We start from the raw sequence: 26,970 nt of genomic DNA, 5'->3' as shown, positions 1-26,970 counted from the left end.
ATCTTCTAGCTAACATGGTCTTCAGGCACAAGGCATTGCTGCTTTGCCACAGAGCGCTTAAAGCATCTGACAGTCCTTCATTACCTCCCCACAAGCCGGTATTGACAAGCTCAGCAGTGGGGTGTTTTTCAGCTTTGAGGAGCATCTTCTTGATGTCATCTCAAGGCCCAACTGAGCCCACAAGCAAGAGTCTGATGCTCCAGAACCTCACCACAGGCAGCTCTCCAGGCAGGGTTTTGTTTCTTATTTTGCTGGATGCATTAAGCAAGAACTAGAGAGGCTCAGTAGTTTGGGAAGAGTTTCCACTTGCAGTTTCAGCCCTGCAGCAAGCGGAGTTCAAAGCCAAATGACATTGGTGAGGGCAAGAAAACACTACCTGGTTTTGAAGCTATGGGAAAAGTGAAAGATGCTCAGCCTATGGCACCAAATATAAATAAATAATAAACACACCACATCCTGACAAACTTGCAAGTCAGACCCATGTTACCAAAGAGTTTTGAGCCTGTTGCATTACTGCTATCCTAGAATCACAAGTCACTGCAGATAAATATCAAACCTGCAACCAGAACTGAAGCCCACAGGTCGTAAAAGCTGCTGCTTTATCAGTGGACTGACTTACAGGTATTTCCTAAAGCAACTTTTAGCTTAAATATGCAAAAATACTACCATCTCTATGGGGCTGAAACCAAAAATAAAAGAGCTACAGGACTGCAAGAGGAAGCACGGGCCTCTCCCAGGAGATCACACAGGATGGACACGTGGATGGTGAGAAGTTGTGTTTGGAGGACTTTTGAGTTTTCCTCACCTGCAGTGCAGGCACGACATCTGCACTGTGAGAGTAGCAGCTCACTTCAAGCTGGAGAAGCAATCTGCTCAGGTCCACCTCAGTATTCCCAAAGTCCAGGGCTAACGTCTAGTAAGCCTGTGGTTACAAGGAGCAGGCTTTCAAGGACAATAGTATGTGATGAAAGAATACTCAGACACAGGCTGTGTAAGGCTTTTTGCTGTCTCTGCACCGTTGCATCTTCTCTCTAGGATAAAAGGAGCAAGCTGGCCCCTTGCCTTTGTCTGAATTCCTGAATAGAGAGACAAATAGCAGTAATACAGGCATGTGCTTAAAAACAGGATTCCTGTGCTGATTCATACTGAAGCGAGGACAGAGAATGACACATCCTATACAGCACATTTCAAAAGTTTTGAACGAGGCATCCAATTTCCATTTCTTTTAATAATAATAGATTGCCTCTCTTCAGAAAGGCCGCTATTCCTATTGTAGTTCATAAGAAATGCAAATTCCCAGTAGAAAAATACATTATTCACTTCCAGCGTGTGAATCAGGAAAGATTTGCATACGTTAGCAGACTGACTCAGAGGTGAGTTCAACTAATACCTATCGTATAAAAAATTAACTCTGTGATCCACCTGTTACACAATAGCAGCGAGTGACTGACATCATACAGCAAGAGAAATATTTTGACCTATCGCATAACACCCCAACACACAAGGCAGGATTTCTTTTTCTGTGCCAGCACACAAGTGTAACCTAGCAACAACCAGAGGCTGTAGCCTCTTTCAGGTACATCTGACCCCAATAAAGTGCTTCTTTTAGTCCCAAATCCCTAACAGGTTTGCCTAACGAAGTAGCAAATGAACAGCATTCCCTAGGAGATGAATTAAAGAGAGGAAGATATTCCAGAAGGTTACAAGTTCGTCCAATTTCGTTTTTCGTGCAGTGTTCTCCGGGTGCTTCTTCTCATCAGTACATAACCAAAACCCTGCTTAGCTCCAGGAAGCTTTACTGGAGCTTCCCTTCAAGTCCAGGATTGTGATCCTGCTTCTTGCCTTGCTCCCTGCTCTCAGGATCCCAAGCTCCATCACCGTAGTCAAGGCCCTCCTTGCTTGCATGTAAGCTACTCCATAATTCAGATTTAAGCTTAGACGATTGAAAATTAGTTTTCAAAATGCACTACAAATGCAAATCAATTGGTGACGCACACACAAGCCCATCATCTGATTCGCGTTGCATTCATTGCGATGGGCCAGGGCCACGCAGTTGGAAGATACACGGTGCCCTGCAGAAAGCAACGTGAGCTAACCCAACCCCAAGGAAACGGCACCCTAAGACCCAATAGCTAGCGATCAGTTCAAAAACTGAAGCACAGAAGGCCATCTCGTCCAAAATGCTTGTTTAAAAGCGTCCCAAACACCAAGTAGCATATTTTCATTGTTCTAGCACAGTGGAATCTGAATAATTCAGATTAAGACGTACGAGCACTTTCTTTGAAGCACATTAACAGGACACTGTCAGACCAGAAGCAAGCAGGCACATTAAGTGGGAGTCAGGCTGAACAAAGATAAAGCTTCGGCCCTCGATCCAGTGTTCTACTTGCAGCATTGGACAACACTTTAATGAGCACAAAGATGTATATGCTAATGCACAACGCCCTGTCCTCTGACCTGATAGATTGCTTGCATTCCTCATAGGAAATTCTGCCAAAAAAAAGGACTTTAAGGCAAATGCTGTTGTTTTCTGCGTGCATTCTGACTAGATAAAAAATGAACACTGACACATACTTTCCTAACTATCCAGAGCTTAAGCCTGGTAGAAGAAATATTTTTCTACATACATTCAGGGCAGCGTGGGACCGTATTCATGCTCGATTGTATACCATTCCCTATTATACGGTTAACTGACAATCAGATACCTCGTTCCCTTCACAAAGGCCAGGTCTTCAAGAGTCCTCATGTCTACTACAGAGGCTTTGCACAACAACCAAATCCAGCACAGGGACTGCTTCTCCAGTTACATGCTGAAATGAAAGCATACACCTCTGAAAATCTAAAGGTCTTAAAAAAGGAAGTGGTTGGTTTTGTGTAGGCATTTTTAGGTGAGGAAGACAAGAATGATTGAAAAGCTTCATCTAATAACTAGAGTTTTGTGTTTTTTTTTTTTTTCCAGACCTTAAATCCATCTCCCATCTATAGATGGGCACATATCTTTGAGAGACAGCAGGAAATGACAGTCACAAGCATAATAAAGGATCATCTGGTCTGAAAGGCTTGGGCTAGCTTTTTCCAAGTGTGCTGACTCAGTTCAGAAACTAAGCAGTAGTAAGGCATTTCTACTGGAAAAGCGGTGAGTAAACCTACACAGATTAAGAAATACATTGTTGGTGCTTTCCAAAATTGTCTGCAAGTCAAATGGGCAAGAAATGTCTGTTACAAGGTCATCAGCACCCTAGTTTTTTCCCCTTAATAAGTGGCAAAAGGAAAATAAATTTCATATACATTAGTGGGTCTTCCATATGGGAATTTAATACCAAAATACTTTATTTAAAATAAAAAAAAAAAAATTAAACCTGCAATCTATTACAGTTTTGGAAGCCTCTCTCATCCAGACTTTGCATCAACCCATGCAGCATCCACAAGCATTAGGAGCAAAACCCCACCTCCTGTGAAAAGCCTGCTAACTTTTTTCATTCCATTTATTTGCAGACCCAGGTTAAAAAAAATAAAAAAAATCTTCAGCTGAATAGCTGTAACACAAGAGCTGTTCCCAGAAGGCATCAGCTCAAAATTTATATAAAATGAAAACCACACCAAAGATCAAAACCCAGCAGGTCAGCACTGAGTGCCTCACACCAAAGGCTGGACTAAGTGCTTAGGAGACCCAGGCTCTGTGCCCAGCTGCAGGCACACCAGAGACATCCCCTGCCTGCCTGTTCCCATTTGGAGTACACGGTCCTGAAGTCAAGAGCTCTGCCTCAATGTTACTAGGATGCCAGTAATCAGCAGGGCAAAGAGTAATTCGTCCTTCTCCGTGCCTGCGATAGGAACACGCTGACACAAAATTGCAAGATATCAGTAACTGTAAATAAGAGAGAAAATAGATAATTAAGGCAAATTAGATTTGGAAGAAAACATTGAGGGGAAAGGAATAAAACAGCTCTCCATCAGCCGAGACATCACTTAGTCATGATGTGGAGTGCTCACACCTGCTCTGCCACAAACTCCCACAGCTCTGAAACGCACTGCAGCATCACCCTGACACCTCTCCTTCTGCCAAGCCTCAGCAGCATAACAGGATCACTTTGCCATTCAAGTTCCCATTTAGCTAATCCCTGTAACACCTTCACATCTCTACTGTGCTTTCCATGCCAGGCCCCACGAAGCGCAGCAGCCCCGCGGGCCTGCCTCCACCAGCCCCAAGCTGCTCAACACGAGGGCAGTCCTGCCACCAGACAGACGTGGCCTGGGCTGCTGGCACAGCTGGCATCCTTACTTATCGCTGTGCTTACACACTCACGTGGGCCTCACAACCATCATATTCTGCTCCCTGCTCCCTACAGTCCTTGTTCCCCCCACCTTGGTGTTTTCTCTCCCACAGGCCTCAATTACTGACACGTGCTTCTCGGCCTTGCGACATGAGGCAGACGCAAGGCAGGGCTCAGAGCCAAGGTGTTCAAGGGACAAGACTAGCAAGGACCTGGGAGGAAGTTCTCCAAGGACGCTGTAGGTACAGGGAATCTCTAACACACACATTTGGAAAGCCTTTTGAAGTGCTGCTCCCTGCGCCTCCAGAGACGAGGTGCCCTTTGGAAACGTACCGCTGAACAATTTGCTTGAAAATGCCGATTCAGCTCTTTGCTGAATAGGAACCCGAGTTACAGAAAATAAAAATCTTATATTTACTCTGCTGTATCTTGATAATCAACCTTCCCGGCTCCCTTTTTCACCCCCTCAGTGGTGGCTGCTTATCTGCATTGCATCCATGCAGCCCTGCCTGGTTCAGCTCCGGCTCCGTTACCGTGGGCTTGGCAGGTGATGCCAGGAACATCACTGCTGTTGTCATAAACATTCCTTTTCCTGATGTGATATTTCCAACCATCTAAACAAACAAGTTTATATTGCACCCTTCAACAGCCAAACCAGTCCTTTATTTGAAACCCAGTGGTGACAAGAACATCTAGCAGCATAACACCTCCTTCCCGATTACAGCTGCAGACAGCCACATGGGTTGGTGCCAGTTAAGCATAAGCTTCTGTCTCCACAGAAATGAAATAACCTTTATAGGCTGAAAATGGAGGAGGAATAAGCCGAATCCACACTGTCAGGTCTCGTAACTCAGATTAGTTACGATTCCCAGCTCCTATTCTCCTGCCACCAACCGCACACCTCTGTGCTAGAACCAAAGAGCCTGGACAAGCACAGAGCTGCTCCACGCACCCAGAGCTGGGGCACTCACCCAAGGCAATTGCCCATGCTGGCTCTACAATTAACTCCTAACTGAGGGCACGACAACTATTTGGCAGGGCCAGCAATGACCGTGACACTCATCCACGTGCCACAGCCAAGTGTTGAAGTGCCGAGCAGAGCTCCAGTCTGTGTTTCTGCAAGCCTGAGCCTCCTGCAGTCAGCCCTACACTCCCATGGCCAGGAGGCTGCCCAGAAGTTTACCTCTGTACAGGGGACAACTCTCAGCTCCCCCAGAGCCACCCAGCAGGCTGTTCTGCACAGCACAGCCAGGTATGACCCTGCAGTTGATTTACAGTGGTTATCCCACCCACTGAGTGCTGCCATCAAACCAACTCAGGAAAAAAATATATATTACCATTGTTACTCAGTCTTGGCACACCTACCTTCAGTCTTCTTACTACAATGACCACCAGAAATCTAGAAATCCCTTATTCCCTGCCCAGGGGTAGTTCCAGGCACACCTCAGGAATGCACTGAGTAACACCCCGACCACCCCTCAAGCATACCAATGCCACCACAAACAAGGCAGGGCCAAACCCCTGGCCAATCCTTTCTCACTCATTTATGCAACATAAAGGCGTGGAAATCCGATAGCAAACAGCCCACCAGCAAGTGATGTGGCCAAGCAATGTGTCCAGCAGCTGGCAAGCTCACCAATTTAATGACAAAACACCAGTCAGCATAATCAGGAACCCGCTCAAAGCGGCATCAGCAGGGAAGAGCTGCTGCCATGGCTGATCTGTTCCACCACGTATTCCACCACAGCTCTCCCAGCAGGCAAGTTAATGACAAAGAAAGCTACAACATGGATACCATCACCTGCGAACCACTGAGATGTCAGCTCCCCTAATGGGCTGGAAGATGAAGGGGTAGGAAGGAAGGGGAGAACTGCCCTACAGCAACAGACGATTTTTTTTTTTTTTTTTGCCCGGCATAAATCTATGAAGGAATTAATTCAATTATTTTTCTTTATGCAACAGGTAAAAGAATATTACCGATTAACCATCCAAACAAGAAGCGCTGGCTATTACAGCTGTGTTCTTCCCTTCTCTTTCAAAAGATATTAGCTGCAGTTCAGATACTTAAGCATATAAATTCAGCCAGGCATGTTTAATGAAAGCTTTACCTTCTATCATGGCATTTTTAAAGCAGAGAATAGGCTGCCTTTTACCCTTCCAGCATCATAATGAAAAAGTAACTCCTTCCATGGAATTGAAGAAAATACTGTGGTTAGCAAAGCCTTGTTGAGAGACAGATTAATTATCTACTTGAATGTACATGCAAGAGTAAGCTTACCACTGCTGAAGGAAAGAGAAAAAAGCCAAGCAGTTAGGAAGAGGCAGTGGAGCTGCAGTGCTAACACCCTCCTCCCTTGGACCTTCTGCAGGCTCAGTGCATGGTGCTCAGACACAGCAATAAGTGAAGTCAGGCTAGGGGATTTTCTTCCCCTCAAACACGGCACGGCAGGACCATTCACAGCCCACAGTGCTGCCTTACTCCACAGTGCAGCCCCACGGCATTTACCAAGGGTGGGGAAGCCACGTCCTGAGCGGTCAACCCAGACGGAAACTAAACAGCCTCCAAAGCAAGTCCTAAACTGCAGCCTCAGAAGAGCACCAGCTTTCTAGGGACTGGATCTTGCCTGGAGCTTTGCATAGCCCAGAGACACCCAGTGGTTGAATCGTACATCACAATCACGTGCAACTCATGGTGAGGCTAGGGACAACATCCTCTCAGCTCATCTACTTACCAGTCTCAGACCGAGATGTCCCTCTGCTCACCTCCAGCTCTCGGGTGAGGGGTGGGAATGGATAGGGAGGTTTAGTGAGAGACTTGGTTCTGAAATCAGTGACAACTGGCATTAAAGTTCAGAGAAAGCAGGAGCCTGAGGGCACACCAAGCTATATCTTATACCTGTAGACATCATCAGCATCCTCTGGCCCTTCCCGTGCCATCTGCTCATGAAGTCCCTGAATGCAAGGCTCTGCCTTGCTGTCTCTGGCTGACGTTAGGTACCCATTATGATGGTAACCATTATGATGTCTCTGGCTGACTTCAGATAACCTGCAAGCACTGTAACATGTGGAAGGTCAAGTAAGAGCTAAGTGCTCCTTGTCGAGCTGCCCTGGCCACTGCCATGGCTAGCGGCAGCAGCTACACTGTCTGGCTTGAAGCCAACTTTGTAATCCACTAGATGTGGTCAAGACACATCTGCAAAACCAAACCATTACACCCCCTTCACATTACTAGCAGTACAGGACAGCCTTAGAACTAGAAAAACAAGCAGAAGGAGAAAAGAGATCCAACTGGAAACACGATTTTGAGAGCCCAACAAAAGTATAAGCAGAGTTTCCTTTAACACAAGTAGCAACACAGGAGCAGAAGGCAGTGTGCACAGCGGGTGTCCCATGCTTTGCACGGGCTCTCCGACATTAGGCTCGGCTCCATCTGACTCAGCTTCAGGCACTCCTGTAAAATACCCAGGCCGGGCAGATCACAGCAGTCAGATTCCTCCATGGTCAACGGAGAGAGGGATGGACACCTCCTCCCACCAAGATGCAAGTCATCGTCCTGACACAGACACCTTCCCAGCTCCTGTTGCAGACCTTGCAGTTAAGTGGCATGAATCCAAGCCAAAGTATATTAGGAGCAGCTGGATTAGACACAGCCAACTAAGCAGGATCAACATTATGCTCCCTTACTTGGCCTGCACTGTTGTTAAATCTGAATAGCGAGGCTCAATCCAGATGAAAGTGAAATGGCGAAAGCACAGTAATCTCCAGAGGGATGCAGAAATGCATATTTTAAGCTTCTTTGTGGCTCCTTATGGAGAACAGCAGGGCAAACTTTGTGCATGTGGCATGGGTTGTAAACAAAGACAAATGCAGCCTTCAGCCAAGTTCCAGCAAAGAAAACTCTGCTTTATCTTGAATTGAGTTGTCATTTTAAGACGACTATGATTTTTGGAAATAGCAACTACACTGTAGCAAGAGACAAACATCAGAAAAAAAAACAATAGGTCAAGTACATGAATAGTTGACCTTACCGTGATCATTATCCCAGAGACTTCAGGATAGTTTCCGTCCCTGCCAAAAGGCTCAGAAATGCAGCTGTAACCCAGAAACACTGTGGTGACTTTCTTACATTCATCCAAGTATCAGCTCAAACACTCAGAGGCAACAAGGAAGGCACAGCACAGGAGACAGGTTAGCCAAGTGGATGCAACATGGCAAAAAAAAAAAAAAAAAAAAAAAAAAAAGACTCAAGTCTTTCATGGTTATGGCTGGGACAGTGTGAGCCTCTATGAGGAAGACTGACTCTGTCCCAGCCAAAACCATGACAGAGCCACAGCTCTTTCACTTCCTTGCTACAGAACTCACACTTTCTGCCTCACATCCCATAAAATAAGCTCGCTCTTCCCAAAAAAAAGGTTGGCCAACAGGTGAACGCTTCTGATAACCCAAGGGTGTTCCCAGAAGCAGGCCACGGCACACTGCTGACAAAGAAAGCAGTATGAGGGGATCCCACACCCCAACACCCCCTACCCTAAGGCATGTTCCTCTGAGAGGAAGCAAGGGAAACATTTCCAATATTGCAGAAAACTTCAGACCAGAGCAGCTGTATAAACCCCAGCAAAGCAGTGAAGAGGCAGTGCTGATCACTGACAACAGCACACGACTTCAGGATGAAACGAGGGAGCATAATCAAGGAGCTTGCAATGCTCAACATCTTTTCTCAAGCAGAAGGTGGCATTCAAGGATCCTACTAACCCTCTTCAACCACTCTTCTGCTGTTCTATCAGAATTAGAAAATAAAAAGAAGAAACTGGCAGGGGACCGAGCTGGGTCAAGTGCTGCCCCTGCTCCCCGCTGCTCGGTGCCCCAGCTTCTCTGAATTTGCCTCTCTCCTCCAGCCCTACCCCTGCCATCACCTCCCAGCAATGCCGCAGCTCAGAGCTGAGGCACTTGCTCCACATCTCAGAGATGCCATGTTCTTCTTCATCGGTGACATAACAGCAGCAAAAAATTAAGAGGGAAGGTTCCTATTCCCTCTCTCCTTCTGCATTCATTAGAGCCTCATCTTTTTCTCCGCAAAGCTTTTAAAAAGGAAAAAAAGGAAAACAGATCTGAAATGAAATGGGAGGGGTGTAAAGAGCGCCTGGAACAAAATACCATATGTGCAATCCCTCTTCTCCTGTGCCATGAACTGCAGAGGAAAACAGCACCTTCCCGAGCAGAAGCCTGCTTGGGGCTGTCTACCAGCTAACGGCTGCCTGAAGGGACTGGGGATGAAGGGGACGGGGAAAAGGAGGGGGAAAAAATAAAAATCCCGCTGCCCACAGTTAGGAGAAGGGCCCCTTTCAGGGACTGTGTGTAGGGAGGCTGCAGAAGGGACAGCCTCGCGGCCTCCCTGCCCGGCCTGCCCAGCTGCTTTCCTTGCAGGTCGTGAGGGGCTCACTTATTTTCGTTGGCATTAACCAAGAAGGAGAGCTGGTCTGATCCACCGGGCAGCAGCAGGACACCACGAAGGCAGCTCTACAGGCGTACATCACGTAGTCCTACAGCAGCATACACGTTACACACGCTCTCAGCAGTTTTGCAAGACACCTACCACTGCTGCCGATAAAACTGCTCCATCTACAGCCAAACTCTCCAGCCCTCACCCCCCATCATCCCCGCAGCCCTACATCCAAGCAGAACCCTGCCTGGCTTCCTTCACGGCTCCCAGCTCCCCGTTACCTCATATTTCCACAGCAGCCCGCCCTGCCGAGGCACGGGAGGATCTTCCCACCCTGCTGCCATCACCGCCTCGCTACACCCGGTCCTGGTCCCAGCCCTGCCCAGACAGCCCAGTACCAGACCCATCCCACGCCGACCCTTCAGACAGAAAATATTAACCAAGGACACCGCTCCTCACACTCCAGCTCTCAGCCAGGGCTCCTGATTAGATAGTCCTAATCATGTAAGTTTTCAGATGTTACAAAGCTCAATTCAAGAATTTCTCAATTCAAAAAACAACAACAACAAAAAAAAAGCAGCACCACAGCCTTCGGTGACTGCTAAAACCATCAGCGTATCAGCTGTACGAGTAACATACTGGAGAGGATTTTCTGGGACTTTTTATTATTACTATTATATCTGCAGAAGGCAAGCCAAGAAATAAAAAAATAAAGAAATAAACAGAACCAAGCCCTGAATCCGAGCAAGCTCTCTGCAAGCAAATGCAGACACGTTTCAAGGCTGGCAGAACATTGTGCTGAAATTAAGTAATGCGGATTCTGATGGAAACACAATTTTTCAGACCCAGTATGAAATCTGTAAAGCGTGTCACTGAATACAAGCTTCCATAGGCTGTACAGCAGCACCTAAATATTTGTCTTACTGCCGTTCATCCATGGCTGGCACACATTCAAAGACTGCAAAGACAAAGCCAAACCGAAGCTCGGGCTGACTTTTCTACCTCCAATTTGCTCTGCGCTTTTCCCTCCAGGGATCTCGCATGGTTTGGTTTGGATTCCATCCCAGCTCAGTCCCAAACAGAGAGATGTATCAAACCATTTCAATGCACCAACACCCTTCATTTTAAATTTAAGTATTTGAAATTACTTGGAACGCACATTCTTGACATTTCTGTACCATTCTGGACAACTTGAATCCAACCGCTTTTCCTAAGTGGCTAGGACGTAGGGCAACTGGACGGGGCAAAACCCAGAAGAGCAATCGCAGCAAGACAGACACGCACAGAAAGGAAGCCATTGGGTGAAGTATCACCTTCCCACAAGAAATGAAGTCTTCATCACTAGTTATTCAAAGTTTGGTGGTACCAAGCTCTATTCACCACAATGCAGGACCAAGTCCTGAGCCAGCAGCACAAAGGAAACTTGAGAGGCAAACACAACCTCGGTCTGACTTCTCCCCTTTCTCTGGGGGCAGACAACAAGCTGGCAACTGCCTTGAGGATGGAGAGCAAATATGCAGGGTCAGAGCCAACCATAACTTACACAAAAGCCTACCCAACAGAAATAGTTACCAGCAGGCAGAGTTTACAGCTATATATACACACACACATAGACGCACGCTAAGGAAATACCACGAGGAGGGGTCATGAAAACCATTTTTCCCCACTGTAACAAATAACTAAGGCAGTAGTAAAGCACAGCTGGCTCTGCCATGGCAGCATTTGCCATCAAAACCAGCACTTTGCATGGCAATGGGGACTTCCAGTTGCCAAAAGCCACCGGGTGCAAAAGCTTTGGATAAATCACTGCCAGGACGGAGCCAGGCTGCAGCAGGTAAACTGGCTGCATGAAGAAAAAGCCCTAGGGAAAGGGAAAAAAGAAGCCAGAAAAGCAAGGCTTATTAAAATGTAAAACTCTTCGATATAGAGAATATTGCATGCTCTTGCACCAACCAAAACAATGCCATGCTGGCCCAGAACTGGTCTTCTTTCATAAGGCAGAACAAAGGAACCTGAAACCTTTATTGTCTAGCAATGGCTCGCCATGGGTCCCACGAACAAAGCGCCTGGCCGTAACCCAACAGCCACAAGGCTTATGACAGCTTTCTCAGGAACTTATGAGAATTTGACTTCTTTCCAGTAACTCCCTAAGGCTCCCAGAGGAATCCCCAAACAGCTTTTCAAGCCCTAGGAGCTGGACCAGCCGCCAGCAAAGTAGACACCCAAAAGGCACTGCAATGACAATCCCGCAGCAGGGCAGGAATGAAGGCAGGCAATAAAACTGATGCTAAGCAGGTCCACAGAAGACTGGCTCTAACCATAATTTAAACAGTAGGGCTGCCAAAACGAAATGGTCATTTACTGACAGAGAGAGCAAACAAACAAAATCCCAGCAGAACAGTAAGAGATCGCAGAAGACTTTCAGAAAGCAAATGATTCACAAGCCTACCGCTGCATCTCGATGAAGAAATCTCCTCTTCTACTTCTGAGCCTGCACCACACGGATCTTTTTGTCCTCACCTCTAGCAGGGGAGCAGGATCGTTAGGGCAGTTCTTGCTTTTTAGCACGGAAGCATCTTACCATCCTTTCTCCAAGGAAGAAATTTTCTTGCATGTCCAAGAGACGCGTCCTAGTCATCTCACAGTCCATTTCCTCCAGATGCCCCAATTCACCCTGACAAATGGTGCCTAAGCAGCAGTAGCAGCACAGGGAGAGCCACTGCAGCCCAGCCCCAGCTCACTCCCACTGTGGCTGAAGCCCGGAGTGCTTGGAAGAGGCCACTGACCTGGCACTGCTCAATACCAGGTAGCAAACACCTTCAGAGAGCAGCCGTGGCTCTCCTGTGCTCCCCAGACCCTTCCTCCATCCACAAGGCAGCTGCACATGGGCTAGGGAGGAGCAATGCTTTCAACCCCATACTATTTTGTTCTGCAGCCCCAAAAGGGGAACAGGATGGAAGGGAAAGTACATTTTTTTGGCATGCATTTTAAGATGGAGCACCCCTGCTCTAAACTGACCCCATATACTAGGGGTGTTGCTCAAGGAAGCAGAAAAACACTTCCTTTGCACAAATGCACATAGATCCAGATACACCTCTGGCCCAGATGCATACAGGTGGCATCCTTTGTGTGCTGGCATTCACCAACACTAAAGCACTGCCCTATTCAGTCGTTACAGAGCCGAGCAGAACTGCACACAAGTTTATTTTCAGGGGTTTCTCTCAACGCAAACACAAAAAGCTCTCATGAAATACAGCATTTTCTTAATGTTAAGTTTTTCGTCTTCTTACTGAGAACAGCAAATGCCATAAGTGAAGAAAAGAAGAGAAGGAGCTCAGCGAGACCATACAGGCAGCCCACAAGAAGAGGCTGGGTATGGGGAAGAGAACCCAAGTCCATTTGCTCAGCCTGCCACTCATCAGGCCAGGGACACGTAAAGGTGGAAGGTGTCTTTGCTTTTACATTTTCACACCTACTTTGGAGAGAGTCAATTTAAGGAATCAGGATGATTTAGGAGGGGTGAGGGCTTGGGTGCTTGTCCTCAAAATCTCCTAAGGGAGACAGGGAAAATTGTTCTCCAGATAGCTTTAAGGATTCTCTTGTTTTCAGTCTGAAGGGATGTATGTAAGTACAATTTTAGATCAGGCAGGGATTTGAAGGCAAGCTGCAAACAAAATTGCAACCTGGCATAAGTAAAGAGCAGCAAGATCAAAAGAGGAACACAAAACCCCAACCAAAGCCATCAGTCCCCGGCCACAGCTCCAGCAGCCTATTGTTCCGAGAAGACGTATCAATCACTACAGACAGCCCTCTCTGATCAGGTCAGATGATTGAAGGCTTTACTTTATTATTCCCTCACACCACCACCAGCGAGCACAGCAGCAGCAGCGTGTCAGACCAGACAAAGGAGCTGCTGCCCTTCAGAACAGGCTCCTGAATTACAGCTCCCTGCTGCACGCGCGGCTGCGATTTAGCTGCGCAGAGGCAATGCCATGTGTGCCACGACTTACTAGTGTTAAGGAGGCAACACGCCTCAGCCAGGACATCCACAAGTCAGCTTGGTCTTGCCTCTTGCATTTAGTCAAGCTTTTTGACTATCTGCCCCGCTATGCCACAGCATACCCAAGCACCGTGCACGTGCTGAAGAGCACTAGAGCTGCTGGAAGGCTCCACGAAAGCTAGCTCTCCTCTGCTCAGGCCCAGCTCCAACACGTTGCTGCACAGCATGCAGGCCTCAGGGCATCTCTGCGGCAAGCTGGAGGCCCTCCCTAACCCTCCTGGTCCTAGCACAGCTACACCCCCTGTTCCCCAACCCTCTGCTGCTCCTGCCATGCTGCATTGTGATTAAAATGCTGGGACTGGCTCTTGAACAAAAAAGAAAACCACACGCAAGCAAAACAGTTTCAAAATCCATATTCATAAAGAATGCCACGGCAATGTAAAGGCTTCTCCCCCTCTACCCACTGAAAAGTAACAGTCCCTGGCCTTTCACGCAGAATATGCAGCAATTTCTTTCCTTCCTGCAGAGCAGTCACAGCACACGGATCTGCCACCACATTACCTCAACGCTTCTTGAGGGAAAGAAACAGCACATTACTCAAACAAAAAGAAATTCACTCCTACAAACTGCACCACTTCTGCGAAATTCCATTTGAGGCTCCGCAGCTCGAGCGCGGGACCCCCGTGGCTGCCAGCCCTGCAGCCTGATAGCTCCAGCACGCCGCGAGCCGCAGCACGTCACCACAACGCAGCCCCAGGTGGCACGAGGAGCCGAGCCGAGCGGCTTCACCACCCGAAGGACGCACCAAGAGCCATACTGAATCTGATCGGAGGCACAGAAGCAGCGCTTCTTCATGTTCTACAGAGCATTTGGCTGGTTTTAGTCTCAGGAGGAGCAGCTCAACAGCCACAGCACAACGATGGGTGCGCGGCAGCCCACTCACCTGAGCGGTAGCGGCACGTCCTCTGCAGCCGCCCCATCTTCCTCCCCACGTCCACGCTGGGAGGGCTGCGGCTCTGCGTGCCAACGGGGACTTCTTCAGGGATAATTATCTGTCCCCACAAGGCAGCACACGGTGGGGCAGCTCTGGGGCAGCTTTAGGACACCCAGCTCGCACGTAGCACTTTAGCCCAGACACAGTGAGCTGATGCGCCCCAGCCGGTGGTTTTAATCAGGAGCTGCGGTCCCGTCCCTAGGCAGGCACTTCTGAAACAAGGCTACAGCCACAGCCTTTCACAACACATAAAACACAACTTGAAAGCGAGAGCGCGGTGGTAACGCAGCGGGATGCCGCCTTTAGTAGCCGCCACAGGCCACCATCAGAGAGGAGGTACTCGGCGAGAGGGATCTGCTGCAGCTCCTGGCCACCCCTGATTCCTGCTCCCACCAAGGCTTGCACCATGCAAGGCTGGCTAGCAGGCAGACAGAGGGAAAAACCCAAGCAGCAAGTTTAAATACAGACATAAGCATCGCCACAAGGCCCAGAGGACAGCCCTCAGCACAGCCTGCTCTCCTGCGCTTTGGTCCAAAACATCCATCAGCACTGATGGGAGCCTCAGCGATGAGGCTTAGTAAATCCCCCATTCCTCCTCATGAGGGTTCAGGGCCTCACAGATGCCAGGGCAGCCTACTGACAGGGGGCTGCTTCGCTGCAGTCTCTCTAAATAAGACAGGGTTGGCAGAGAACCTGCTTGTACATCCAGAGAAAGAAGTTCCCAGCCAAGTTTGGGAAGCACATCAGAGAAAAGGGCACCCAGGAGCTGAAGAGGAAGGCACATATTGCTTTCACCACGCGAGCACAACATCCCAGAGCTTCTCCCTTCACACGTTAATACTTGACATGCCCTCACCTCGACTTCACAGTCCGTCCTTTGCTCTGGAAGGAAAGATTGTGCAGAAATGAAAAGCATTATCCCAAGAAAGGGGATTATTTTGTCATCTGAGGACACTTGCAGGGAAGAGCAGAGCTGATGGGCAGCTCCTGTGATCTTTCTGATTAAAATGCTGCCTCGGGATATTACCTCCCCCCAACAAGAAGCACTCAATTAGGCCGTGAGGTATGCACAAAACACGGGCATTATTTTTTTATGAAGTATATCAATCCAAGGTTGACACTTTTAGCATGATGCAACCTTGCTGAGAACAACCATGACCACTAAAACCAGTCCTAAACCAGTTAAACACTGGCCTCTGAGGAAGCATCCATCCTCCTCCATCCCAACCGTGCTCTTATCAGGAAGAGACAGGGGGCTATGGATGACAAGACATTTCTTAGAAGGGCTACCTTACCTTTTCAGTATTCATTTGATATAGATGCACATTAGATACTCACATATATATATGCACACACCCCTAAAATTATACCCACCCACCCACTTCAGCAACATCTACAGACACAGGAGCTTGTTAAGCAGCCTCTAAGGCACGCCACGTAGATCCCTAAGGATATCTTCCCGAGTCCACGTGCACCAGGAGCCCCCAGCACCTCGCCAGCACCCCGCTCCTGGTGACACGGAGCAGCACCTCTGCCCCCCTTCCCCAGTAACAGGCAGCGAGGCTCGCATCCAGCCCAAGGACACCTTAAATCACTTTCTGGAATAGCATTTGCATTTTTGGATGCATCTACGGGACTTCCTCGTACACTCTGTTTAGCAGAGACATCTGTTACTCAATATATATGTTTCATACAAATCCCACCCTCCGAATCCTTTCCATCGGTTGTCACTAATGAAGCTTTGTGTGCAAAACCAAGAGCATTCTGCCCCCATTAGGAAGCCAATTACAGCAGGAAAAACAAGCAATTAACAAGGTGTAAAATAAACATCCTGCCACCTGCCTTTTAATAGCAACCCCACTTCAAACAAGTCACGGTCTCAGCACAGCTTTCAGAATTGGCAACTGATATTATATATGTATTTATGCAGCAGCTGCTCTTCATTGCAACAAATATTACAGGCTTACCAGATAAGGTCAGCATATTTAAGAAAAAAAATATATAGTAGTATTAAACCCTGCTTTGAGGCCCTGAATGTTGCTTTTAATGAAATCAGCACCATCAGGCTTGCCTGGTATTACCGTGAAGCTGCAGTCACATCCCCGGCTTAGGGACGGTTCTCTTCGTTCTCACTTGCTTAGCAGCTTCTCTGTTTGTGTCGCTAAATCCAGGGGCCTGAGCAGCTATTAAGCAGCATATGGGGGGACTCAACATCACCAAGCTGTACCGGGCAGACGACTCTTTCCTCCTTCCATCCTCCCTGCCTCTCCCCCATGGCTTTCTTCACCTCCCCATCATCGCACACGAAGCCATCTCCAAGCAAGGCAGCAGGGGGAGGACACGGGGACAGAAAGCCGCCCACTCACCAATTCAAGGGCAAAGCAAAGAAGTTCCAGCTCAGGCTTTGCTCCTTGATCCTGGAAACTTTAAGGAAAGAAGGGAAGTCCTTCCAGAGTCACTGTGGCAGGAGCCCCTTTTCCTGGCATGGAGCAGGATGAGTGACAACTTTGGGTTGTTACCCTGGGCTAGAGGAAGCGCAAGAGTGAACCTGGATTTGGTAGATTTGGAGCAGGGAACATGGCTGAGAAAACAGCAGCCCAGCCAAGCCTCATCTTTTCTTATATATATATTTTAAATAAATGTTCCCTCTCCCTCTGGCTCTCCACTGCTAAGTATTTACTCATTAAGTTTTCCGTGCCACATTTCAGCTCCTGACTAATGAACACCCAACTTCATCGCTCATTTCAACATTCACGCAAGGATTTTTTAATTTATTTTTTTAAGCATTCCTCCACTCCAGCTCGCTGTAACGCGTGCTGTACAGCACCAAACCCGCGTGATACCGCTAACTTCTGCGATCACACAGCTCCACTGCGTTAGTCGGGGACGGAAGGGGAACTGATAACATTCCTTCGCCCAGTGACCCCGGCAAGAGGCAGGAAACAGAGCGCTCAGCTGCAAACCGAGCCAGCACAGCTACACGCAGATTTCTAGGAAGTTGCAAGTCAACATCTACGGCACAAAAAACATTCTTTCACTGAACATTTTTTCTGAAGAGCCTTCAATTTAAGCAGCAATTCATTGTCCTTGAACACGACTGCTACCTAAGAGGCAAATCAGGTCTCAGAAGACCCAAGGCTTCAGTGCACCTCTGCAGGAACAAAGCCAGAAGGACAGAAACAATCGCAGGTGAGAAGCAGAGACCAGAGGGGGTGCATACCTCACCTTCACCAAGCACAGCCCCCAGAACACAACCAAAACCAGTTCCCAGCCCCACGCCAGCAGTTTCTCACGCTACCAGCCCAGAGGCAGAGATCCCACGACTTCTTCCTACAGCCCCAGCTCCAGCGATAAGGTCAGAGGAGAGCCAGTCTGCCAGCGCCAGGCGCAGGAAGTCATACGGCCACTCAGACTAGAGAAGTATTTTAGGATGAGTTCAGTCGCTCAGGTCATTTCAGTGGGGCGAGGGGGAAGACAAGTTGCATGTGGTTTTGCGGTTTTGTTTTGTTTTTAAACAAGCTGCAATATTTTCCCTTACGTTTTGGGGATGGCAGAATAGGGAGGAGGACATGACATACCCCTTGGTCACACACCTGGGACTTCAGTGCTGAGAGTGCCCTGGAACAATCGTCTCCAGCTGCATTTTGTACACCTAAGTGCCCCCCCAAAATGCTAACACAGCATTGGTGGGGCAGAAATACCAGGCTTTCAAAAGCTGTCCACATCACAGGAAGAAGCCTGCGCAGAATTAACCGAGAAGTGGGGCAAATTATCAGCAGCGCCCCACCACAAAGCCTCACAAGGCAGCACGGCAGAAGAGCAGCGCGCAGACCTCCAGCTCAGCTGGTTCTAGGCGAGGCTCTTCTGCTCAGCGTTGAGGAGCCCCCAAAGCCCCCCAGATACTGTCTGAAAGCCTGAAGAATCGGAGGTCTGGGGACTGCTGCTTGCTCAACGCAGCAAGAGACCCAAAAGGGGATGAGAACTTACAGACACAGCAAGGAAGATCCCTGCAGCTCTGGGATTAGGGGTAACGCCAGCTGCTACCACCCCTGCTCTTCTCCAGGAGGATGTTCAGAGAGACCTCATCCTCCAGTTTTCCAGGTTCCCTTCCTCTTCAGAAGGAGGCTGAAGAGACCTATCTGTGCTAAGTACCAAACTGCAACAGCTGAGTGTCAGCAGCACCCAGCTCACCTGCAGCAAAGGAGTTGCTACAAACCGGGGCTCGCTCCTGACGAAGCAGCAGAAGCCATCACCCTAACTGGCGTTAGCTGCAGCCCACCACACACCACCGGGATCATTAACAGCCACATGCGTGCACAGTTCCCCCCCCCGACAGACTCCTGTGTTTTGGCAAATGGTCAGGTTAAGCAGCGAATACATGAAGCTGAGCAGAGGATGTTCTCGGTATGCAGCACTCTCTCCAGGTCACAGATCATAAAAATCCTTATGTTTTTTAGGATCAATGAAACTGTGGCCAGAGGAGACCTGTCAGGTCATTAAACCCATCACCGAGTCAATGCAGGTTATCCAGAAAGGACGCAAATTCACATGCAACAGCAGCGCTAAGTTCCCTCCAAAAAAAAAGATGCAAAGTTGTATCTGAGAACTAGGTCTGAAAGTTAAAATTCACTTTTGTTTTTAGCAAACAAACAGGCACGTTTGCACCAGGCAGCTGTAGGAGGCTGACCTCGGTCTAACGACGCGGCTCTGCTGCGAAGCCCCCGTGACAGCCCCTCTTTCTCACTCCCACTCGCAAATCCCCGGCTCCAAATACAAATGCCTTTCACTGCGCAGCTCAACACGAAAATTACTTTGGAGCCCTGGTGCTGAAAATGCATCAAAGCACAGCCTCCGAATTCTCAATCCCCCCAAAAAAAAAGAAATCAAAGGAGGAAAAGAAAAGACGCTTTGGCTCCCGCTGGTCTAAAATAGCGGTAATGACACTAATCTGCAGATCGCAGGAGTGCATCCACCCTCCACGCCAAGTCATTTCGCTCCCTTCGCAGCCGCGTGGAATTGTTCCCGGGACTGCAGAAATTGCCGTCTTTTCATTAGCGATCCGAGTTGGGCGAACGCCTCCCAACAACCCCAAGCCCCTGGCTGTCGAAAGGAAACTATTTGCTCCTTCACGGGTCGAGCTGGGGCTGAGGTTTCGGCGCGGAGGGTCGATCCTCCAGCCGCTCAGCAGCCGAGCAGTCGGGAGAGCTGGGTTAGCGTGAGCCGGGCACTGGGACGCGATAATTCAGCTGCCTGGCGGCGAAGGCTCCGTGCGCTGCGTTAACTCGGGGAAATAAGGCTGTTTGGGGGAATTTCAGCTCTGCCTGAGGATCTGTGGGGCTGAGAGCGAGGGGCAGCACTGGGGGGTTTCGTGCTCCAGCGTGGGGTCTGCTGAGCAGCCCCTTGGCCCTGCCAAGTTTGGGAGCATCGCAGCAGGCATCCCTCGGCTGCAGGCGGGCGGACGGTGCCTGAAGTGGCCGCTCCTGGTGCTGGTCCCGGTCCCGGCGCTGTGCTCAGGGCTCACCGCCCCTCCTGCCCCACAACGCGGGGACCCCAAGGGCCTTGGGGACCCCAACGCGCAGCCCTAGGGGCGACGGCTGGGACCCCAAACCCCCTCCTTGGGACCCCAAACCCCCCCCTTGTGACTCCAAATCCCTTATCATGACCCCAAATCAGTCTATTCAAGCCCCCAGACCCCCTCTTCGGGACCCCAAATCCCCCTTGGGGACCCCATAACCCCCCTGGTGACCCCAAATCCCCCCCCCAGGACCCCAAACCCCAACTCCCATCCCTCCCCAACCCCCCCCCCAGCCCTCCCCGGTACCTGCGTTGTGCCGGGGCGCAACAAGTGCCGTGTCCGCGGGCTGCCGTCCCCCCGCTGCTGGCGGTGTCGCTGTGTCGCTCCCAGCGCCCCGGCGCCGCACACGCGAAAGGCGCTCACGAGCCCGCCCCGCGAGCCGCCTCTTCTGAGCCTCGCGGGGCGCCGTCCAGCGGCCCCGCCCCGCGCCGCCCCGCCCGCCCCGGGCCCACAGCGCGGCACCGGCGTTGGGGTCTGGTTCGGGCTGATAGGGTCTGGTGGTTGGTTGAAGGTCTTGGGGCTTTTGCTGAAGGTCTTAGGGTTTTAACGTGTTAGGGGTTTTACTGGGGGTTAGTTTTTTGGGGGGGAGGGGTTTAGGTGTTTTGGGAGGGTTTTAGGTTTTTTTCGGGGTTAGGTTTTTAAGGTTTTAGGGTTTTAACGCTTTAGGGGTGTTTTTTGCGGGGATAGTTTTTTTTAGGGGGGGTTAGGGTTTATTCTGGAGGGGTTTAGTTGTCTTGGGGGATCTTTTTGGGGGAGTTCTCTTCTTTTTAAAGGTTTTAGGGCTTTTTTTAAAAAAAGGTTTTATTTTTTTTAAGGTTTTAGGGATTTTCTTTTTTAAAGTTTTAGGGTTTGGGTTTCTTCTAAGCTTTTAGGTTTTGTTTGTTGTGTTGTTTTTTGTTTGTTTGGTTTTTTTTTAAGTTTTAGGGTTTTAACGTTTTAGGTTTTTATTTGGGGGGTTCGTTTTTTGTGGGGAAGGGTTTAGGTGTTTTTGGAGGGTTTTAGGTTTTTTTCGGGGTGTTAGTTTTTTTTTTAAGGTTTTAGGGTTTCTTTTAAGGTTTTAACGTTTTGGTTTTTTTTGGGGGGTAGGGTTTTTTTGGAGGGTCTTTTTTAAGGTTTTAGGGCTTTTTTTTAAGGTTTTAGGGCGCTTTTTTTAAAGGTTTAAAAAAAGGTTTTAAAAAGGTTTAAAAAAAACTTTTTTTAAAAAAAAGGTTTAAAAAAACTTTTTTTAAAGGTTTTAGGGCTTTTTAAATTTATTTAAAGGTTTTTGTGTTTTTTAACTTTTTTTGTTTGCTTTGGGGGGACTTTTTAAGGTTTCTGTGTGCGTCTCTTTTCTAAGGTTTTGTTGTGTTTTTATTTTAATTTTTCTTGTGTCCTTTTTTTAAGGTTTTGCTGGTTTTTTAATTTAATTTTTTTGTGTGTGCGCATCTTTGAATCCCTTGCAGGCGCCAAGCAGAGATGATCATCCCCGTCAGGTGCTTCACGTGCGGGAAGATCGTGGGCAACAAGTGGGAGGCCTACCTGGGGCTGCTGCAGGCTGAGTACACCGAAGGGTGCGTGGGGGTGCTGGGGGCACCCAAGGGTGCTGGGGGGACACTCGGGTGCTGGCTGCTCACCCTCTGCAGCGCCACGGCACCGCCAAACGGCTGTGAAGCAGCTAAAGCTGCAGCCACAGGCTGAGCCCAGCAGGTAACCACGGGTCAGACCCCATAACAGGGGATAAAAAGCAGCCAGGTCCCTAAGGAACGCTTCTGGGTGGTAATAGGGGATTTGCCAAGTGTAAGCTCTGCACCCACAGCCTCAAATATTCACCTCCTAGGGAAGGTTAAAGGAAGAAACAAGCAATGCGGTCAGCTTCACCACCAATGCGTTATGGTGGGATCACTTTTTCTTGCCTCTTTTTATAGGAGAGGCAAAGTGGCAATTGTAAGGAGTATCTAATGCTGCTCACAGTGCACGCCCCCTTTCAGGTTTTCCTATAAGCATTTCATATTTGCTACTCCAGGATTTTTAGCCTTATCTCTAAGCACTGGTTTGTGCTGGGGAGGGAGCCCCTGTTTAATTTGACTGCCCTAAATACCCTAACATGTCTATTTTAAGAAGTCCACGGGGGCTTTTTGTGACCCAAATTGTCTTTTAATAGTTCGGGGAGGGTCTGGCAGTGCTGGGACTGCATCTGACAGGTCTGTGAAAGGTAGTTCTTGAGCAATATTTACACTGTCATCAAGTTTAAGTATGAAGGGAAAAAAATTGCAAATAAAAACAGTGGAAAAAAACATGGCACAAATCTGAGTGACTTCCCAAAATCATGTTGAAACCATTAAGTAGAATTAAAAGAGTATTTGTTTTGTGTTCACATAGCTAAGGTCACTAACAGGTTTTTTTAATGGGTGAGTGCCGTGTATTGAATTACAGAATGTGCATAAACAACACAGATTTCACTGCCTTTTCTCTAAATCTTGAAAATGTTCTTGGGGCTTTTGACAAAACCGAGTCCTGTGTTAGACACTGAAGCACAGAACAAGAAGAGAAGAAAAGCTTTGAGGTTTAAGCCTCTTTTAAACTTCTAGGAAGTTATGATTAATCTTCATATAGAGTTTGCAGAGGGAAAGATGACTTGTCCCCATCACCACTTATATTTTTCATGAAAAACTGACCAGTGGGAATCACGGCAGGAGAGAGCAGGGAGAAGGTGCCAGCGCCCCAGTGGGTACCCGTGTCCAGCACCACTTCACCCCACCTGCAACACCCAGCACTTAGCTATGCTGAACTTCATGTCACTTCTCATTGTCTAATGCTATGTAGATCCCTCCGCAAGGGCTCTCTTCCCTCCAGGGAGGCAACAGCACCTCCCAGTTTAATGCCAGCAGTGAACGTGCTGAGGATGCATTTCGCAGCCAGGTCATTGCTGAAATGTTGAACAAAAGTGGCCCTAGAACTGAGCTCCTACACCAGCCTTTTGTTGTTTTTCTTTTATGTAGTTAAAAGCATTAAGACATCACAGGCTGCAAATCAGCTCTCACTAATGCTGAAGTTTATCTGAGCTGCTCTGGTACCACTTGTGACTTCTTACTTTCCAGTTACCTTTCAATATATTTTCCTATCTTCAGCATTCCGCTGCATTTATGTAGGGAGCATTGGAAGCAGTCCATTCTTACTTCTAAATGCTTACCTCAAAAACAATTGCTGTGGACACGGGTGTAATTCTGGGGGGAGTATTTGAGCTAATGTAGTTCTGGTATTGTGAAATCAGAAGCAGAGCTCAGCAAACGATGAACCATTAAAATATTACGGTGCAGTGCTAGAACCACCATTAATTATAAGCTTCAGAAATAAGTGGACAAAAACAGAGAAATAAACTTCTCCAATCAGTTTGTGGTTAAAAAAAAAAAAAAAACACCTTTCTGTTTGTCCCTTTAAGTTTTTTTTTTTCCCCTCAGTACTTGGAAGCTAGAGAAGAAGGGAAAAACAACTGAAGTGTTGGTAGTGTTTTGCTGAAATTTATAGCCTGACTTCTACAGTTTCTGTTCATGTTAGTATTCTGCACCTCTGGAAAGTTCTGAACTTTCAGACACAGCTCTTAAAACTTAGGTATCAACAGACATCAGATGGTTTTGTTCTCAAGTGTTTTGGAATGTTTTAAGTATCACGTGATATTATTTATAAACATTCTTTTCTTAAAATTAGACTGTTCGTACACTTCTCTTAAATAACTTCGGCAAGTGCCAGGACTAAAATGGAAAGCCTTGTTGTTTCAGCCCGAGAGGCCGCTGACAGGTCTGAGGGCTAACTGACATCAGAGAAGCTGCAGGAGTTTTACTCCATGCAATTAGGCTGTACTGCATGAAGCCAAACAACCTTTTACCACGGTCCAGCTTGTGCAGAAGCCTCCTCTCAGTCGTTAATACTTTAGAAAAGCATCTACCAGCTTCTTGCAACAAGACAATTACAAGTTTTGAGGAATTTCATTTGTTTTAATCAAATGCTGGATGGTTGACCTACGTGATATAAATCTAAAGATCCGAGCTGAGTCACATTTCATGAATGTTAAATGCTGAAGGAGTGTCAGACTGGCTTTCTGGTTAATAGGTTGGTGCTAAAGAGCTTGGATAGCATCTCATCTATAAAAGGTCTGATAGGGACATCCATGGAAGACACGCGCAGCAGTTTAGGCTAGGATGACTCATAAAGGGATTTTCTACCCCACTGAAAGAATCTTGGGGAGTCATTCAGGGGGAATTACATGGAAGGACTGTAAGACTTCTTCCTGAGCAGTCTGCATGTCCTTAGTTGTTTGTGGGGGGCAAGTTTTACAAGTGAATGCCATTTCAGATGGGATCTGTAACGGTTTTTATCCTTCCTCAGAATTAGCATCCGTAAGGATTAGTTTGCATTTTGAGTTATTTTAGTTTAATCTCTCTCACCCCCTTAAAGTGCCTTAGATCACAAATGTATCTTGCGAAGTAAGCAGGCATCACCCTCCGTTATACAGAGCAGATGTGTTATAATGATACTTTTAGATGCTAAGAATAGCACAGATAACAATGCATGGAGACGCTACTCCTTATTCCTCGTGCCAGGAGACTGTCTTGTGCCTGTTTGCTGCCTTCTGCCACACAGCTAGCAGGAGCCACAGCCAGCAGGGGTTATTAAGGACTGTCCAGGATGTCAGGGGTGGAAATGACTTCACGTGTTTCAGAACTGTTCCCGTTACTACACTCAGGCCTCCTCTGACTGATGAGATTTTTACCCAGATCAGCTCTTCTATTTTCTACAGACTGGTGTTTGTAGGAGGAAAACTAAGTCACTGTAATTAAATAACTGGAGTTAGAAATGTGCTGTATTTCAAGTTGCTTTCCAGCTGTGAAGACCAGAAACTTGTTTCTAAAACCAAAATACTTTGATTTCACTTAACCTTGCTCCCATGACCAAGTGTGCCCACATTAGAGGACTAGTTCAGAAGAAGAAATTCTTAAGATCTGTTCTGTTACAGTTCTGTCCCTGTGGGAGTTCTCCAGACTTACCTCTGAAAGTCTGGGAGTTGTCTCTGCTAGATTCCATCTTTACAGAAGATCACGTGCGTCTGCGGGCCGGAGAACAGGCAAACACCCTGTCAACAGCAGCAAATGGAAAAGAACATTAACAGCACATGCTAAATTTCTTGGTTTAAACTGCAAACAAGTTTTCCTCTATGACTAAACTCAGAGTAGTCAGTATGTTGCTTAGGAACACTTACAAGTGGTTCTGACTCATTTCTTTTTTTTTTTTTTTTTTTATTATTTGTTGTTGTTCTCGTTCGTTAATAGAGATGCCCTGGATGCCCTTGGCTTGAAGAGATACTGCTGCCGCAGAATGCTCCTAGCCCATGTGGATCTGATTGAGAAGCTTTTGAATTATGCACCCCTGGAGAAATGAGACGAGAAATGTGCTATGCTGCAAGCCATGTGTATCGTATTTCTAATTCTAAGCTTGAAACTAGACTTCAGGCATTAAAAGATGCAAGCCACCTGTAGTGCAACCACTGAGAGATGTTTAGCTCGCTGCCCCAAACCGCTGACTTCTTCCAAGGAAACAAGCAAAGGATGAAGTCCACTTAAGATTTGGAGATTAAAAGTTCAAATGCTTCTTTTTAAAATCAATGCTCAGAGGGTGTTTTTTTTCCTGAACTTGTAGATATTTCTGCCAGCAAAAATAAATGTTTGTTTTATGAAATATAGTCATTTGTCTACATAAAATGTGGAATTAAAGGTATTTCTTCCCTGTAGCCTTTCTGCAGTTGCTGGCTAGGGTTACGTGCGTGCTTTCATCTCACCACTTGTGCTGGTCCCTTTGAGGTCAGGAACACTAGTAAGTACACCAAGTGTTTCACACTGTGCAGTCAGGGTGGGTTAGAAAGACAGACTGGAGTTCTGGGTCCCAGCAGCAGAACGGGTAAGTTTGCTTGGTAAGAATGAAGGGTTACTTTTGGAAGCTTGCAGAGCTCCCTTTTCAGTGCAGCTGAGGTCAGCTTGTGGTCTCTACCCCAATTTTTATAAAAACACTGGCTGTTCCATTACAGAAAAACGGTTAAAAAAGAGCAGTGCTCTGCACTTTGGCAAAGCATCTGAGCATTCCCACTGAAGGCATTGGGTGGGGGAATTCACACACGCTAGTGTGAACAGGATCAAAGCCTGGCCAAGCACCTCCTCTGTGACTGGTACACACACAAGGTTACTGCTTGTTAGTGGTGTCGTTGGCTTCACGACTGCCTCGCCAAAATAAGCGGGCCCTGGGCGCTCCTGGTAGAATGAAACGCTGGGAGGTGAGCTGTATATGCTGCAAGGCAGGCACCAGCCCTGCCAAAAGATGGTGTTTCCTCACCTTTCTATTGCAGTGGCAGCTGAAGGCTGGACCACGTTCCCTGAGGTTGTCTGACACCCAGGAAATGCAGCATTCCCACTAGTGTGTGCACAGGCAGGCACAGCAGCCTCGCCCCAAAGTGCAGGAGGACAGTTCTTACATCTGTGCACGCTCAGGATTCTGTTTAAACAGCGTTTGCCTGGATGCAAATGTAGGACAAATCATAGTTAGAACAGCCTCGTAGATAACAGGCTGGGAGAGGTGATAATCCCTTCACTTGCAGCCTGTTATTACTTGGTTCAATTAAGCTCTTGGCACTCGCCTTTCAGCTGCTGGGTGAAAAGTATATTT

The 26,970-nt window shown here is 47.8% G+C and overlaps 2 protein-coding genes across 5 annotated transcripts in view; one reads left to right on the top strand and one right to left on the bottom strand.

Moving 5' to 3' along the window:
- Positions 1 to 20,584, bottom strand: part of TSPAN4 (tetraspanin 4) — a 394,615-nt gene extending 374,031 nt beyond the window's left edge. The window contains exon 1 of the mRNA XM_032188291.1: positions 20,530 to 20,584. The gene's annotated coding sequence lies outside the window, so the exon portion shown is untranslated. The remainder of the gene's footprint in view (positions 1 to 20,529) is intronic.
- Positions 20,585 to 20,717: 133 nt separating this feature from the next.
- POLR2L (RNA polymerase II subunit L) lies at positions 20,718 to 25,915 on the top strand. 4 transcript variants are annotated; one of them, XM_032189494.1, is made up of 3 exons: positions 20,718 to 20,783; positions 21,726 to 21,833; positions 25,587 to 25,915. In XM_032189494.1, exons 2-3 carry the CDS (start codon positions 21,739 to 21,741, stop codon positions 25,693 to 25,695), a joined length of 204 nt encoding a protein of 67 aa, XP_032045385.1. In that variant the 5' UTR covers positions 20,718 to 20,783; positions 21,726 to 21,738; the 3' UTR covers positions 25,696 to 25,915. The 4 variants fall into 4 exon arrangements, with proteins under 4 accessions (XP_032045385.1, XP_032045383.1, XP_032045384.1 ...); XM_032189492.1 differs by having other exon boundaries at positions 20,718 to 20,794; XM_032189493.1 differs by having other exon boundaries at positions 20,720 to 20,815.
- Positions 25,916 to 26,970: the final 1,055 nt, after the last annotated feature.

This window comes from Aythya fuligula, chromosome 5 (assembly GCF_009819795.1).
Source record: "Aythya fuligula isolate bAytFul2 chromosome 5, bAytFul2.pri, whole genome shotgun sequence".
NCBI lineage: Eukaryota > Metazoa > Chordata > Aves > Anseriformes > Anatidae > Aythya > Aythya fuligula.
Note: the sequence above shows the minus strand (reverse complement) of the source record. Positions and strands in the feature narration are given on the sequence as shown.